The sequence below is a fragment of the Paralichthys olivaceus genome, chromosome 11 (genome assembly GCF_024713975.1).
Source record: "Paralichthys olivaceus isolate ysfri-2021 chromosome 11, ASM2471397v2, whole genome shotgun sequence".
Classification (NCBI taxonomy): Eukaryota; Metazoa; Chordata; class Actinopteri; order Pleuronectiformes; family Paralichthyidae; genus Paralichthys; species Paralichthys olivaceus.
The window spans coordinates 25022161-25037244 of NC_091103.1; the positions used below are offsets into that span (position 1 = coordinate 25022161).

General features: G+C 40.1%; 1 protein-coding gene across 6 annotated transcripts in view; it reads right to left on the reverse strand.

Annotated features, from left to right (window-relative positions):
- tpst1 (tyrosylprotein sulfotransferase 1) overlaps positions 1–14561 on the reverse strand; it is a 33123-nt gene extending 18562 nt beyond the window's left edge. For 2 of the 6 annotated variants that reach the window (XM_020088593.2, XM_020088590.2), the window contains exons 1-2: positions 14346–14560; positions 5299–6338 (exon numbers count right to left, since the gene is read on the reverse strand). In XM_020088593.2, the coding sequence (XP_019944152.1) occupies positions 5299–6155 (857 nt within the window). In that variant the 5' untranslated portion in view covers positions 6156–6338; positions 14346–14560. Of the gene's footprint in view, positions 1–5298; positions 6339–8821; positions 8979–9319; positions 9427–14345 lie in introns of all 6 variants that reach the window. The other 4 variants (XM_069533769.1, XM_069533770.1, XM_020088591.2 and 1 more) reach the window with 4 other exon arrangements.
- Between the last annotated feature and the right edge of the window lie 523 nt (positions 14562–15084).

The following is a 15084-nucleotide window of genomic DNA, read 5'->3' on the forward strand; positions in this document are numbered from 1 at the left end:
GTCTATTGTTCACACAGGCGGCATGACTGCAGGGGAGCTACAATGTAAGGTTTCTAGTATGAATACTGTATTTCCTTGAATTAAAGTACAACTACATATAACTAAATGCCAGGACTCTATGGCATGACACCATGCATCTTTCAGTCGTGCAATAACAATCAAAACCTTGTTATACAAATGAATGGATTTAGTAAACAGAAACACTTGAGAGCTTTTACTTGGAAACTTATACAGGAAGTGTAGCAAATATTTTTGTGATCTAATAAAATAATCATTAGTTTAATTGATTAATCAGGAAAATAATTGTTGGATTAATAAAAGTTTTCTATTTCAGAGGAGTAACGATTTTCAAATAATGTAAGCATGTGTGAGATAATGTTAATTAGTGTGGTTTAGGGCTGCACCTATCGATTATTTTTTATTGATTAATCTAACGATTATTTTTTTATTACTTGATTAATATAATAATGAATTCTTAAAAAATTTAAATTAAAAAACTTGTGTCATTTATATTTATTTAATCATCTTCTCTTTCAATACAAACAAATCTGACAAAAAAAAGTAAAATGCACCACAAGACATTATTCCACAACTAAAAATAGCCCTGTCTGCACTGCTAATCAGCCTTTTACAGTTACATATTTCTCCAAAACTACAATTAAATAGTATTTCAACAATGTGTATTATACATTTATAAATTATAAAAGAATATTACAAATAGTACAAAAATAAAATAAATGTTCTCTTCTTGTTTCAAGTAAAATAATGTTTACATTTAAAAACAAAATAAAGAGCTTTTGAAAAAGGCATCTTAAAATAAAGTGCTTAATTTAAAAAATGTTTGTTTCCCCTTTTCTTCTTTTTCTTAATATATAAGTACCTTACACATAAACAATTTCAACAAATAAACCTAAAAGCTTTAACACTCCTTTTATCTTTGTTCCCACTTTCTCTTGTTCAGTGGCGGAAACTGACACATGCTAGATGATTGTGGGCAATTTTGCCGTTCATTTAACGAGTTCATGCACAACACATTACAAGGAGCCATTGCAGGGGGGCTGAAGAGCCGCACACGGATCCAGAGCCGCGGGTTGCCAACCCCTGGTTTAGTAGAATGACCTGGAAATCTAGGTCATATTCAAGATCTTCAGTCTAAAAGATCTTCTCTTACAGACATATGGGGAAGGGATCGACCGATTATCTGCGCCGATTTTCAGCATTTTGATGCATATCGGCGTCTGCCTTTTTTTAATCCGACGGCCGATAAGAGATCAATTTCAAACCGGGTTATTTTGGCTCTGATGAAGCCGCGCCTCTCTGTCTGTAGTCTCTACTCTGTCTCCACCATTGTCCCACCCACAGCACCATCTGGTTGGTTACACACAGAGCCAGGTAACGGCCAATCAGCAGTGAGAGCTGTGCATGCACACTGCTCACACAAGGCAGAGAGGAGAAACAGTTTTGATGAGAGGAGAAGCAACGGAGAGCAGATATATGTTTTGAAGGTAAGTTAAGGCAGCAAACTCTCCCGAAATTGTAATAAACATCCTGGGTCTCTGTGGGTGACGTGAACTGAAGGTAGTGGGAGTGTATGTTGCGAGAGAGAGAGTAAAAAAACCTAATGAACTCAATTCAGTCCAGTTTTATTGCAGGGAAGCACATTGAGGGGATGGCTAGAGAATAGTGTGAGTCTCTCCTATTGCTATTGTACTATTTTTTCGGCTATAGTAACATAAATCGTTAGTAATGTAGCAGCCTAGTTCAGGCTTCCCAAATGCTGTAATAAATTAAGCATGATGAGTTGAGCATATGTCAGCCTTGGAACTCCCTGCTTGTTTTTGGTTGAACTGTAAACTTTATTTACATTTGAAAACTTCAGGAAGCTATTTATTTGTTTAAGTTTTCATCTCGCTTTATTAGACATGCTGCTGAGCCTTGGAACTCCCTGCACTTTTTGTTAGACAATAGACATCTTTGTTTTAAAATTCTATGAAAAAAAACCTTTAACATGTTCTTTTATCTGAAAATCTAAAGGCATTTAAAGAAATGTAAGTGTTGGAGTTTGTGTTATTCAAAATTTTGACGCCAATATTTTCACTTTTACTGCAAATGAATATATCTCCAAATATCGGTTATCGGCCTCCCTGACTACTAATAATAGGTATCGGTCCTAAAAAAACCATATCGGTCTATCACTAATAAGGGGTACTAGTCTGGTCACATTTCCAGAGTGCAGCAATGATGGATGCACCTTCCAAGTTCCTCTTTGTCCTATAAAGGAAGAACTGGCAGAGTAGGTTCCTTCATGCTCTGCTTTCTGCAACTGGATAGGAGCTCAGAGACATATGAGATAAGGAGGCGAGCAGTGTGTTACTTTACACCAGTGATTATCAAGAAGATGAAGAAGCTTTTGAATCCTTCTGTGGAGGATTGCCCTAAAGAAGTCACTGCTGAGCTGGAGGAACCACTGGTGCTACAGATGCTTATCACAGCCCTGCAGGGCATGGAGTGGGGAAAGACCCCTGGTTTTGATAGGATTCCAGTTCAGTTTTATAAAGAATTCAGGAGGGAATTGGCTAAAAATCTTTTAACAGTTTTAAAGACATGTTTCTGCTGCTAAGCTGCAGGAGAGCTGTAATAAGTCTCTTACCAGTAAAAGGAGATCTACAAGAAATCAAAAACTGGTGTCCAGTGTGTCTTCCCTGTACGGACTATACAATCCTGGCCAAAGCCTTGATCAACAGACAGAGATATCATGGAACTAGTAGTAATTCAACAAGATCAGACATAATGTGTGCCTGGTAGGTCTATCCTAGAAAATGTGTCCTTAATCCTGGATATCTCTCTATGGGCATTGAAAATGGTCTAATTTCTCTAGACTAGGAAAAGGTATTTGACAGGGTTGAGCACCTTTACCTGTGGAAGACTTTGGAGAGTTTCGGCCTCAGCCCAGGTCTTATAGCTATGATCAAGGTATTATACCAGGACATTGAGAGCGTACTGAAGATTTATGGAGGTCTGAGCGCCCCTGAGGTATGTTGTACTCACTGTCTATTGAACCCATGTTATGTAAAATTAGGGCTAATATTGAAGGTGTGATTTTAAGAGATTTTAACAAAAGTCACCACTTTTGCAGATGACATCATTGTTCTTTCAAAAACCAGGAAGAAATCAAAGAACTAGAGGTAAACATTAAAGATTTTGGAACCATATCAGCTGCTTAAATTGAGAAAAGAGTGAAGCACTGGAATCACATGGAAGAAGGATGGTTTCGAATATCTTGGTGTACTTTGGCAATGAGACCATAGTCCAGACGAACTTGGAGGGGGGAGGGAAGGTAGAAGGAAGGCTAAATAAGTGGAAATGGCTGAAGCCACAGATGTCCTTTGTCTGTTCCTTACTGCTCCTCTGTGTCTTTATCATTCGTGCTGTGCGCTGCGTCAACTGCGTCAAACCAAATGGAGCACATCGCCATCTCCTCCAGCTCATGCGTGTGTGCGCTGTTATTACGCGGAGCTGTGTTGCTCTGTCAAATCTCTGTTTTCAAATTCTGTTTTCTCTCTATTCTCCCGACAATGATTTACTGACAGAAAACCCTGTCAATGATCTGAATGTTTTTCATTTATCATCTATGGTGGTGGGGTCCATCTGATCGGCCAAATATATTGACATGCAGAGTGTGAAGGCGTGGAGCATGGATCATCATATATCACAGTTTTTGCTGTCTTTTGCGATACGACGATAGATTTTTCAATATATCTTGCAGCCCTAGTACAATGTGGCCTTAATGATCTCCAGAGGCTGTGGTTAAATGTGGCAGGAAGAGGGTGGGATCAGATAAGGTTATACAGAGGCAAGGAAAGGGGTTGCACCCATTCAACTCTTTAACAGGCATCTATTGCACTTCTATATGTCCCTGGAGAGGAATCCCTCACATGTGGCTCTTTCTGAGGTTTCGATGTATTTTCCCCTGTTTAAAGGTTTTTGGTAGTGATTCTTTACTCTTGTTGAAGGTTAGGGACAGAGGCCTATGAGACTAATTGTAATTTGAGAATATCATACAGTGATTTCACACTACAAGTTCACACTGTTTACCTACATGTTGTTTCTCTTCAGGTGGTTAATAGCTGATCTATACTTGCATAGTATAAACTATTTATACCACTTATCAAGGCTAAGTAGTTAAAATCAAATGTCCAATTGATACATGCATATATTATAACTGAACTTCACTGAAGTGAAGACATATTTTCTTCAACCATCTGATGCTATACAATAGTCATGTTTTTTTTCTTTTTACTATGACTTCATAATAAAAATTTAAAGTAATGTCTGCATTGAGGATGGCATTATCATGCTTTTGTATGAATAAAATTATTTGGAATTTCGGAAGAAACCACCAGGAGCCCAGACATAACAAGCATAGTGATTCAGTTTTTTCTCACTGGTCATGGCCTTTTAAGTCCTGGAACCAACTAAACAGCCGATAAGCTAATTCTAAATAGAGTGGGATACAGAAAAGAGGCCATTGACCCACATTTTACACAGCAGTGAAAAAGTCTGAGGAAACTTCTTAAAAAGTAAAATCTATTCCTGAAAGACATCACATAGGCCTGTGTTGTAATTACTCTGAAATGAGCTCTAGATGTAATGACGTGGACAGGCTTTGCCCAGAGCAACAAACAAAGACCGTCACAATGATAGAGTGATGTTTTACTCTGACAAATGGCCAACTAAAGCTGCGCTGCTTCAATCATGTGACATGCACTACGTGACATACCTCACTCTCCACAATCATCTATAATATACACCCATCTTATTAGATGGTCTATTTAAGCAGAGACATTTTCCCATCACTCCCTTTGCTTGCCCCACTGTTGCGTCAATATTGCTGCCAGTTGCTTCAGCCCCTCCACCACCCCAGCATCCACCTGTAGGCTCTGACATGTGGTTACAAGTATTTGCTCATCACTCCCATCATATCTATCTATGTAATCATATCAGGGTAATGACTAAGTCGGAGCCTAGACGTTTTCTACTGTAGCAATAAAAGTTTGAACCTGAGTTGTCTGACGAAACTCAAACAAGTCAGTTTACAGATTCCATCTAATTTAACAGAGCTAGTGACCATTCACTATCTAAAACATGAATGAAACAGATCCACTGGCACCCCTATTTCTAATTATTACCTTAATTTTTAAGTACCATTTAAAGTCTGCACACAGATCAAGATGCCATGGTTTGGAGTTAGTTGGGCTAGGGAAAGAAAAAAGGATATTGAGTTGTCATGTTACTTACTTGGAAAGGGACACTCCTCCAGCTTTCCCAATGAGCTCCTCATGGTGGAGAACAGCATCATTCCAAGGAATGTCAAGGAATTTCAACAGTGTCCTCATCCATTTCTCGGGATGGAGGACCAACTGTTCGTAGTGCACTGGTAAACATTTATCTGATGCCTCCAGGCACTGAGTGTACATGGTCTCTATGGCCCGATTCCACTTTGTCAGGCAGTCCCGGTAGCTGCCCAGATCAAAGCCAGCAATGGTCACCTTCCGTGAGATCATGGAATGGACTGAAGCCCGCCCATCACGAATCATCAGTACAAACTTGGCATGGGGAAATATTTTAGCCAGGTAGGCAAGCGACTTCAGTGCAAAAGGGTCCTTGTTGCACAGGAAGTTTGCAGGCTCTCCATGTTTGACAATGATTTCCAGCAGGAAGGCCTGCATGGCGGCGTCCAGCACCTCATCTGTCACACCTGCCTCATCCAGGCGCATCTTCTCCCGGCCTGAGCGGCTCCACATCTGCTTCATGGCCAGGATACGTGGGATGACACGGGTTTCCTCGCCACAGCGTACCTCTGGGTGGGCGTCAAGCATTGCTCGCATCAGCGTGGTTCCACTTCGGGGCACACCGCCGATGAAGATGAGTGGCATGTCTTTGTTGTAAACAAAAGGTGTACTAAGATTCTGGCCTGTCCGCAAAGTGGTCCGCATGCTGCCACCCATTGCTGACAGAGGCAGAATTCCAACTGGCTGGCTGCGCTCCTCGATGCGATGGTGGCACTCCATGGCATGGCGGCCCAGGTAGAACACTGTGACTGAGCTGATGACCAGACAGGCCACCAGCAAGTTCTGTTTCAGCTTGCCAATCATGTTGCAGGCCAGAGACAGCAGAGGACAATATCTCTATAGGTGCAATTTAGGGGGAGGGATGGGAAAAGGAACTGAGGGGTAATTAAGATTCCCACCCCTTATGGTTGCTTGCTGGGAACCGGGCATGGATCAAGCTCCCTGGTGCACAGCAGGTGTCCAGTTCTCAGCTCCATGAGGCCTGGACTGTGGACAAAAAAAACACAAAACACATAATTCTGATTATACACCTGAGCAACTAATTTAGCAAAGCTAACAGCAAAAGATAATTGAATGTTTTCATTAGCAACACCTCCAGAGCAAGTCACATGACTTCATTTAAAATTTTGCAGCAGTTATTATCAAAGCTCACAGAGCTAATCGGGAACCCATCAGAGCAACAGAACTTGTGATGTAGCACAGAATGATAGAAATATGTTAACATACTAGACCGTACCATGGTTGTTTGGTCTTTTTCTTTGTGAAAATTACACTTTGCAGTTTGTGTAATACTGTCAACACAATAATTATCTGAGATGTTAACAAAAATGCTTGCGTGGTGAAACCGTCATTGTGTCAAATTTTGAGTGATCAGATCACAAATGGACAGCATGTACCTGTGTAAACGCACACCAGAATGCATTCTCAAATTCAGACCACATTTGGTCTAACACACACTTGCTGTATGAATGCTGTGAAACCAGCTAGTTTCACAATTAAAGTATTACACTTCTCAGTGCCACAATATCAACACACCGCTATATAATAATTTATCTTGTTTTCCAAATTTTATTTCATAGCAGAGCTTTGCACATCCCTGTCTCTCTCACTGTCTCTCCAACACACACACACAGACACATTGATCAAATCAGATAGACCACAGAATTTAGACAAATTTACAGGAATGGTATCGAATTCAAGAACAAAAAAAGTCATAATTTAGGTCAGTGTGTTACTTATGAATTAACAGTCCTTTAACAGTCAAAAAAAAAAGTCCTCACTCTGTAAGAGCTATGCGTCTAAATGGTCCTCAAAGATATAAGCACGCACACAGTCTACACAACACAGAGGGCTGCCAGACCCTTTTTCTTCTGTTGTTGGGAAGTAAAGCTGCCGGATTAATACAGCTTATTTGTTGGAAGGGTTTCTCTGTGCTGACTCTGCAGCCACAGACCCGCTCCTGAACAAACTGCAGTGTTGGACGAATGACAGGAAACCACAGCAGGGCAGCTCAGCGCAGTGCTTCACTTGCAAACCATACACTCCAATACGAGTTTATTATTAGGTTAACATTGGTTATGGTGAACCTGAAATAATGAAACAGTGACGTGTGGCAAGTCATCTAAAACTTTATCAAAACTGCTTTCTATAATAGAGTGGTTACGGGTTTGTTAGTGTTTTACATGTGACCACATGCATAAAGATTTTAGATAGGAAAAGAACAGCTGTGAATGCAAAGCAGCAAGTATGTGGGAATGCATTGGCGTATCCAATCAAAGTTGGGATACACTGGTAACATTTCTCAATGGCAAAATCAATCAATCCAACCAATCAATCAATCAATCAATCATCTAATGCAAAACTATAGTGACCCAGTCGGGCAAGCACTCATTACGGTGAGGGGTAAGCTAGGTTATCTTAGCTAACTCAACTCCCAGCTATCTTATCTTTCAGTAACTATCATAATACAACATGACATGCCACACTTAATTACTGACTTAAATACCTGACCCATGTCACCTGACCAGTCACCTGAGTTTTATAAATAATAATGTAAATACATAAATGAAAACATAATTCAGCCAATGTTAAAATGTATTAACATTTATATCAGATATTGAATGGTTAAAAACTGATGATTTCAGCATCAGAAGACTATATAAATATTTTTTTAAATTAAAATACACATTTTTATAGACATGAATAAAAGATGCACTTTTTTTTATTAGATTTTTGTCATTCTTGTGGAATAAAAACCCAGTAAGTCATACTCATATTAGTATTGCTTTTGCAAAACTGGATATAAATGTAAAATATAATTTAATATAAGTATTTTTATGTAACTGTTTTCAACAGGATCACTAATTCATGTAGCTGATGATGTTGAATGATCCAGACGGGAGGTCACTATTCATCCTTGAAAAGCAAAGCTGAATCATGGTGCCTTTCAGGCACACCAACCTGTGTAAAAAAAATCAATTTATAATATATATATATATATAATATATATATACAAAATAAATACAGCAAATCTGTTTAATGTCCCTTTTATTTTTTGCACCTTTCATTACAGTGTAAACTCATAGTGGGAAATATGAATATATTCATTAAAAAATAAACAATTTCAAAGCAAATGTTTGAAAATAGTAATATAAAAACAATTCAATTAAAAAGATACAACAGAAGTATTAATAATAACCCTAATTATATCCTTATGCACCTATATACAGGTGTGTGGTACTGTATGAAGGCTTCAGAGGGACAAATACAGCAGCTGGGGATGACAAGACAGGTTCCCTGGCCTAAGGAGCCATGTTGACAATAAATAAAATGTTGATATGCTGTGGTAACAGTGTTGCCTTCCACACGCTCTTTAATGTGCTCTAACACCGTAACATCCTCCTGGTACTGCCTTTGAATATGTAAAAAACTTCTGGGCAGCACTGGGAGAAGTATGGTGGTAGACTCACAGTTTTCAGGATCCTGACCACAGCATTTCCACTGGCTGTCTGAAAGGTGTGTCCCTACAGTTCATAGGAACACCATGACACTACAGCAGAAGGTGGGTCACCATGTCTGCAGCTGTCAGCTCCTGTGCTGCTCCACACTCATCTCTTCAGTAGGTGTCTGAAAACATAAGCAAAGGAGAAACTCAGATAAGGCTTGATTATTAGCTCCATATTATGTTGGTTATATGATAATGTCAGTTATCAGGGGTTGTAGGCTGTAATGTTTTTTATCCCACATATGTAAATAACAAAAAATATTCCTGTAACATACAGTATTCATATAATAATTGTTCAGTGGTGTCTCTGAGGTTTTAGTCAGTGACTGACATGCACTGCACAGCTAATGTTACAGTAACATTACTCAGAAAGATGTGAACACAGAGCTGTGGTATAAAAACACTTTGTGTTGTTCTTGTTGATATCAAGCAGACCATGTAGTAATATAATAAAAACACAAACCTGTAGCTTCATTCTGCTCCCAGTGGTTGAGTCTCTCCTCCTCCTCCTCACTGCTGCAGCTCCAGGATCTCCCCCTCTTATCTTGCTCACCTCAGTACAGCTCTCAGCTGCGTAAACGTAGAAGACATGTGTCTCCTGCTGTCTCCCTGTTATCAGGCTATATGAGTCTGTGTGCTAACATTAGCCCACATTAGCATTGTTAGCCTACATCAGGAAGGGAGGAGCGAGTGAGGAGCACTGAGTTTGTTACATGTTACCAGCTTGTTACACACTGAACCTTTAAGGGCTGGGTATTGCCACAGATTTTCCAAATCAATTTACTTCTGATTCAAAAGGGCACGATTCCAATTTGATTTTGATTTAATATTGATTCAGTTAAAAATATTTCATTGTACAATATCAATGGACTCTCTGGCTCTGTCAATAAATATGAAACATTTGGCACAGGATATATGTTACCAGCTCAGTAAACTGGATGGGACAGTTGTGATTTAGATGAGCTTTTAGGTTTGTATTGTGTTAGGTTATTATTCCAGCGTTTCCTCTAGGATTTCACGTGTGTGTGTCTGCTCGTCACATTTTCATTTGAGAGTGTAAATTCTGCAGATGAGATTAGGAACCGGTGTAGCCGATAAAGATTTTTTTGTCCAACTTCACAGATTTTTGGTCACATGTGCGACTCTGGTGCCCTGACATCACTTCAAAACTTGATTACAATTGCACCTTGTGTGACTGGTCCAAAGTGATCTGCTGGGTAAGAATGCCAGTAAAGATTCATTAAATGTTCCACTAATGAATGAAAGAATGATCACTCTGTGAGCGATCTGTCCAGTCAGTTTGGTAGCTGTGCCCACCTCTTCTGAAAGACCAGCATTTCAAGGATTGTTTTTAGTAGTGGGAGCAGTGGGTAAAAAGTAAATAAATAAATCAATAGTGATGCTCTCCACATTATTGCACTAAGGAAATTCTGTTTACAGCCTTTACTGTATCACTAAGGCATACTGAAGTAAAACTCTTTCTTCCCATTTTCTCTAATACCATGGTCATGTAGATTTTTAATCAAAAAAGGTAAGACAATTATATATTTTTGTGAGGCTTAGCTGTGCATGACTTTTGAATCAAATATTAATATTCTGCAATAAATTATCATTCCATGGTTTTATTCAGTGTCCAATTGTGTGTATAGAAAGTCCTCCATATACAAAGCCATATGGCCAAACAGAGCCATCTGGAGCACACCCTGAATTCATTTCCTTTTCCCCCTGTTTGATTATACATGATGCCAGCCATCCTGCAGCAGCAGGGACAGCAGAACTGCTTGTGTGTTACAGAAGAAAACCAGGCGAAAGTCACTGATAAGTTGAAACTAAAATAACCCTTAGAGGATTCTGTCCGTTCTGTCAATACACTGTGCAACCAAAACTTCCATGATTTTGTTGAAATGCAGGCATTTACTGCAGTAATGATGTGGGTGGGTCAGGCAGATATTAAGAGGAAATCTGAGAAAAATGTGCTATGTTTTAACATAATCAACATTTGGTATTCATCCTTGAACCTTGCGAATCAGTGAAGTGTATTTTAACTTTTAATACAACTACAGCCTTTGTGAGGTTTCTGTTGTGATCACTGGATTTCCTTGTATAAAAGTAGTATACTATATACTATAGAATAGTACTATACAGTATGAAGCTGTGCATATTCTGCTCCTGCACACATTTCACAATAAAAACTTTTAAAAACAAATGAATGGGTTCAGTCAACAGAAACGATGGAGTGCTTTTATTTAGAAAAGGGTAGGCAACAGATAGTGTTGCAAGTACTGTATTTATGTCTTGTATATATTCCACAGATAAGCATTGAAACTGTGGTGTGGAAAAGACTGTTCTAAAGTTCATTCAACTGTGAACAGTGGGTAGTTGGAGTGGGGACGGCTCGAACTTTAATCTCTATATAGTCAAATACGAACTCCCTTCTTATTTAGAAAGTGCTTTAAAAGCATTATAGACTGTTACTGTTATTACAATTTATCATCTGTCTGCAGGAGAGAGTGTGTGTGTGTGTGTGTGTGTGTGTGTGTGTGTGTGTGTGTGTGTGTGTGTGTGTGTGTGTGTGTGTGTGTGTGTGTGTCTGCTTGTCTCTGTCACTCTTCACACACGAACTGATAATCACATGTATTTAATCATTAATCAATGATGTCGGATCATGACTCCAGATAATTCTGGTCACTTTAACCCTGATGCCCTGGCTGTGCTAGTCACATTACGTCTCGTGTTGTGTAGCAGGTTTTAAAGTGTACCTCATAAACTGCAGAGCGAATCAAACAAACACAAAGTAAACATCAGAACTGGTTTATTGTATCAAGAAATTCCCACACCTCTACTCAACCGTAAAGGGCAACTCTACACTCAAACCTTAAAAAACCCTCCGAAACAAACAACATAAAACCACTGACATTTGGACAGCACACTCATTGGAATTGTAGTGTATATGCCTACACACCTCAAACCATCACAGCCCTGCATGCATCTGAATACGCAACAATCAATGTAAATATTCCCTGTTAAAGTAATGCAACACTCAAGTAAATCAACTTAAGCTGGTGCAGCAGCCAACTCAGCAGCTGCACACACTAACAAATACAGGGACTATAAACAATGAATGGCATCACTAATCAGTAATGTGACTCTCTGAGAATGTGAAAGTACTGTATATATGTCTGTGACTAGACAGTGTGCTTGTGTGAAATTCTAAACACACTGCAATTTTCGTGGATGTATGCATCCCGGTCATCCTCAGAGTATTGCAGGGCTCCAGACTGCGACCATTTAGTCGCATTTTGAGGTTATTTTATGGAAAAAGTGCGCACCACTTGCAAATTTGCAAGGCTCTCACGTGAAATAACAGGAGCGAGCGAAACATTGTGTGTGGCCACTGGGAGCGAGGAGGAGTACACACACACACAGGCTCCGTCCCCACTCATTCGCCCCAGAGTTTATGAGGCTGCAGGTAAACATCATAAAAAATGACTCGTCAACATTTTGTGCACACTGAGTACAACACGAGACGTGACGCACAGTCAGGACTCAGTGTTAAAGTGACCAGAGCGACACAGATTCATGATCCGACACCATCAATTGATAACTAAATACATGATCGTAAGTTGGTCATCGAACTAACTAACTAACCACTTCACTTCCCTAAAATAGGTCCTCTCTTCTTCTTCTGAGACACAGCAAGTCACCAAGGAAACCTGGCCAGTGTGTGGGTGGTCACCGAACTTGTTAGCTCAGAGTTCAGCTGTTCTGGTATACTGCCCATGAAGAGCCATTTCTCCTTGTTTCCATCAGTGAGATTAATTAATTCAGATTTCTTAGTGCCTTAACACATGCCAAAAAATGATGATGTCCAAGATGTTAACTTTATATGAATTTGTACTGATGATGTGAGGTTCGACAAATGTAGGCCGCTGCATCAATGAGTTCCGGATCATGATAAATATGGGCTTTGCTCAACAGTTGAAACTGTGGCTGGCCTGAAGCGAGAGGACAGCTGTTTGACTCACTGTAATAATTGTGATGCAGCACTTGCTGTTCTTTTCAGACATGGAAATGAGAGCGTAAGTGAGCTGAAGTCCAACTGATCCAACACTGCAGCTGGGTAAGATGACCCACTGAGAAATACTCTGAATTCAACAGGACTTGAGTAGTTTTCCCCCCAGACCACCTGCACAGAGCTGATGTGCTCCTGGCTACCAAGACAATTGTACTCTATGTCCATCACTGGACCCTGGAAGCAGTTTTTCCAGCCATTAAAGACTGCTATGTCTTTAATGACTATGTGTTTATTTTTTTTAAAAACCTGCAGGGTACGATGGTATCTTTTTTTTTTTAGCCCTCTAAAATTTCCTTTACACATGAAACAAGTATTTCCGATTTATTGTTTGCTAGTCTAACATACAATAAACAATGGGGGGTGATGATATGAGAAACTTAACCTGGAACATTGCAGTGGTAAACAATAGAACTTTCTGAAATGATGGAGAAGTAATATGCACTTACTTGAGATCATAAATCTGTGGGCCACAACACAATAAAAGGGCAATATTTGTTGGGCATCTGAAAGGACCTTACAGAGAAAATAATGTATGCTCTAACGTCACCGATATAGCCTCATGTTAATATGTAAAATCTGTGATACCTAGGGCATGAATTATTTTTTTCTAGCTGTACTCACAGTGTAGAACACTCTTAGATGTAATCCTAACTCATCCCAGTGCATCTCAATGATAAACGCAACCTCAAACCAAACTATATTCAAAATACCGCAATTAAATGACGCCTCGTTCAGAGGCAGCAGGGCAGATTTGATGCTAGGCCACTGGAAACTTCCGTTAATCGTACGGTCTTCTTTTCAAATCAGCAAGCATCTATTTCACCAGATATACACATTTGCTTGAGGGGCCTCAAATAAACTAGGAATTCCTTTTTTAAGTGTTTTGTACCGCAGCCAGATGTGATGTTGAGGGCAGAAAAAGACGGCAGGAATAGCACCGAGGACGCGGTCGTAAGTTGGATTTTGCTGAAACACGTACACTCTGCGGCGACAAAGACGTGTGTGCAGCGGGAGAGTTGGTACTAAAGCTTGGGAAAATGTCTTCTGTGATCTCCAAGGTGGGTAACCAAGGTCCGTTCGACGATTACCGGAGCAGATGTATGATTTCAGCGCGACGCTTCCCCGGGGGCGGCACGTAACGGGGCGCTATCTGTCAGCATACATTATTATGGAGAAGGCTTTTCAGCTGACATGGCTTCGTTTATCTTTTTATATCAGCTGGGCTCACTTTCCAGCTTTCGTGGCTAACATGACAAACACTAGCACTTACGTAACCAGCATTTAAAATGAAGAGTGGCCATGTTAAAGAGAAAAAAACGAATTACGCTTATTCGGAACACGGTAAATAGTCGCAGGTCATGAGGAAAAGGGAAGGAGAGGACATTGCAACAGCACCACAGCGACAAAAACCTACCTTATACGGCGCAGGAGGCTCGAGTTTGTCGATCAGCAAACTTCCAGTGTACCCAGTGGAAACGTCCGGACAACCCTGGCGTTCTCCACAGTCACGCTCCGGTCATTTTCTGTGCACATAGACGGCATCAATCTCGTGGAGGACAAGCTTGTTGCGCTGGTAGACTGGTGGCGATAATGAACCAGACTGCTACAACTTACTGCTCTCCAGGATGTGAAAGACGAGTTGTGATTGGCCCATAATTCAGAGAGGGTTGTGTGTCAGAGATGCTGATTGGGCCATACGGTGTTGGGCGGAACTTCAGCACATTTAAAACCACAGTACAGGTTCAACCAGCAAATCACATTGGAACTACAGGCCCACAGACACCTTAAATTCAACCAAACTGCACCAAATTTCACACACTCTCTCGTTTGAATAGGCCTGATTCTTTCATCAAAACACGTGCATTAGGAAGTAGGAAAAAAATGTCAGAAATGCCATATTAATGTTAAAGAAAGTGAAGAAAATCCCTTTGTCAGGGCTGTCGACGTGCTGTTTCTTGGCCTATGTCCCATCCTAAAGTGTAGTTTTTTGTACTGCTGACAAACCAACCAACAAACAAAAAGAAGGGAAAACATAACTTCCTTGATGGTAATAATGAGGATATTTGGGTTTGTAAGGGGGCATACTGCTCCCTTTCAAGCCATCAGAGGCAAATTGGTGGATGCTATCATCTAGGTAAGAAAGGAAGTTGTTG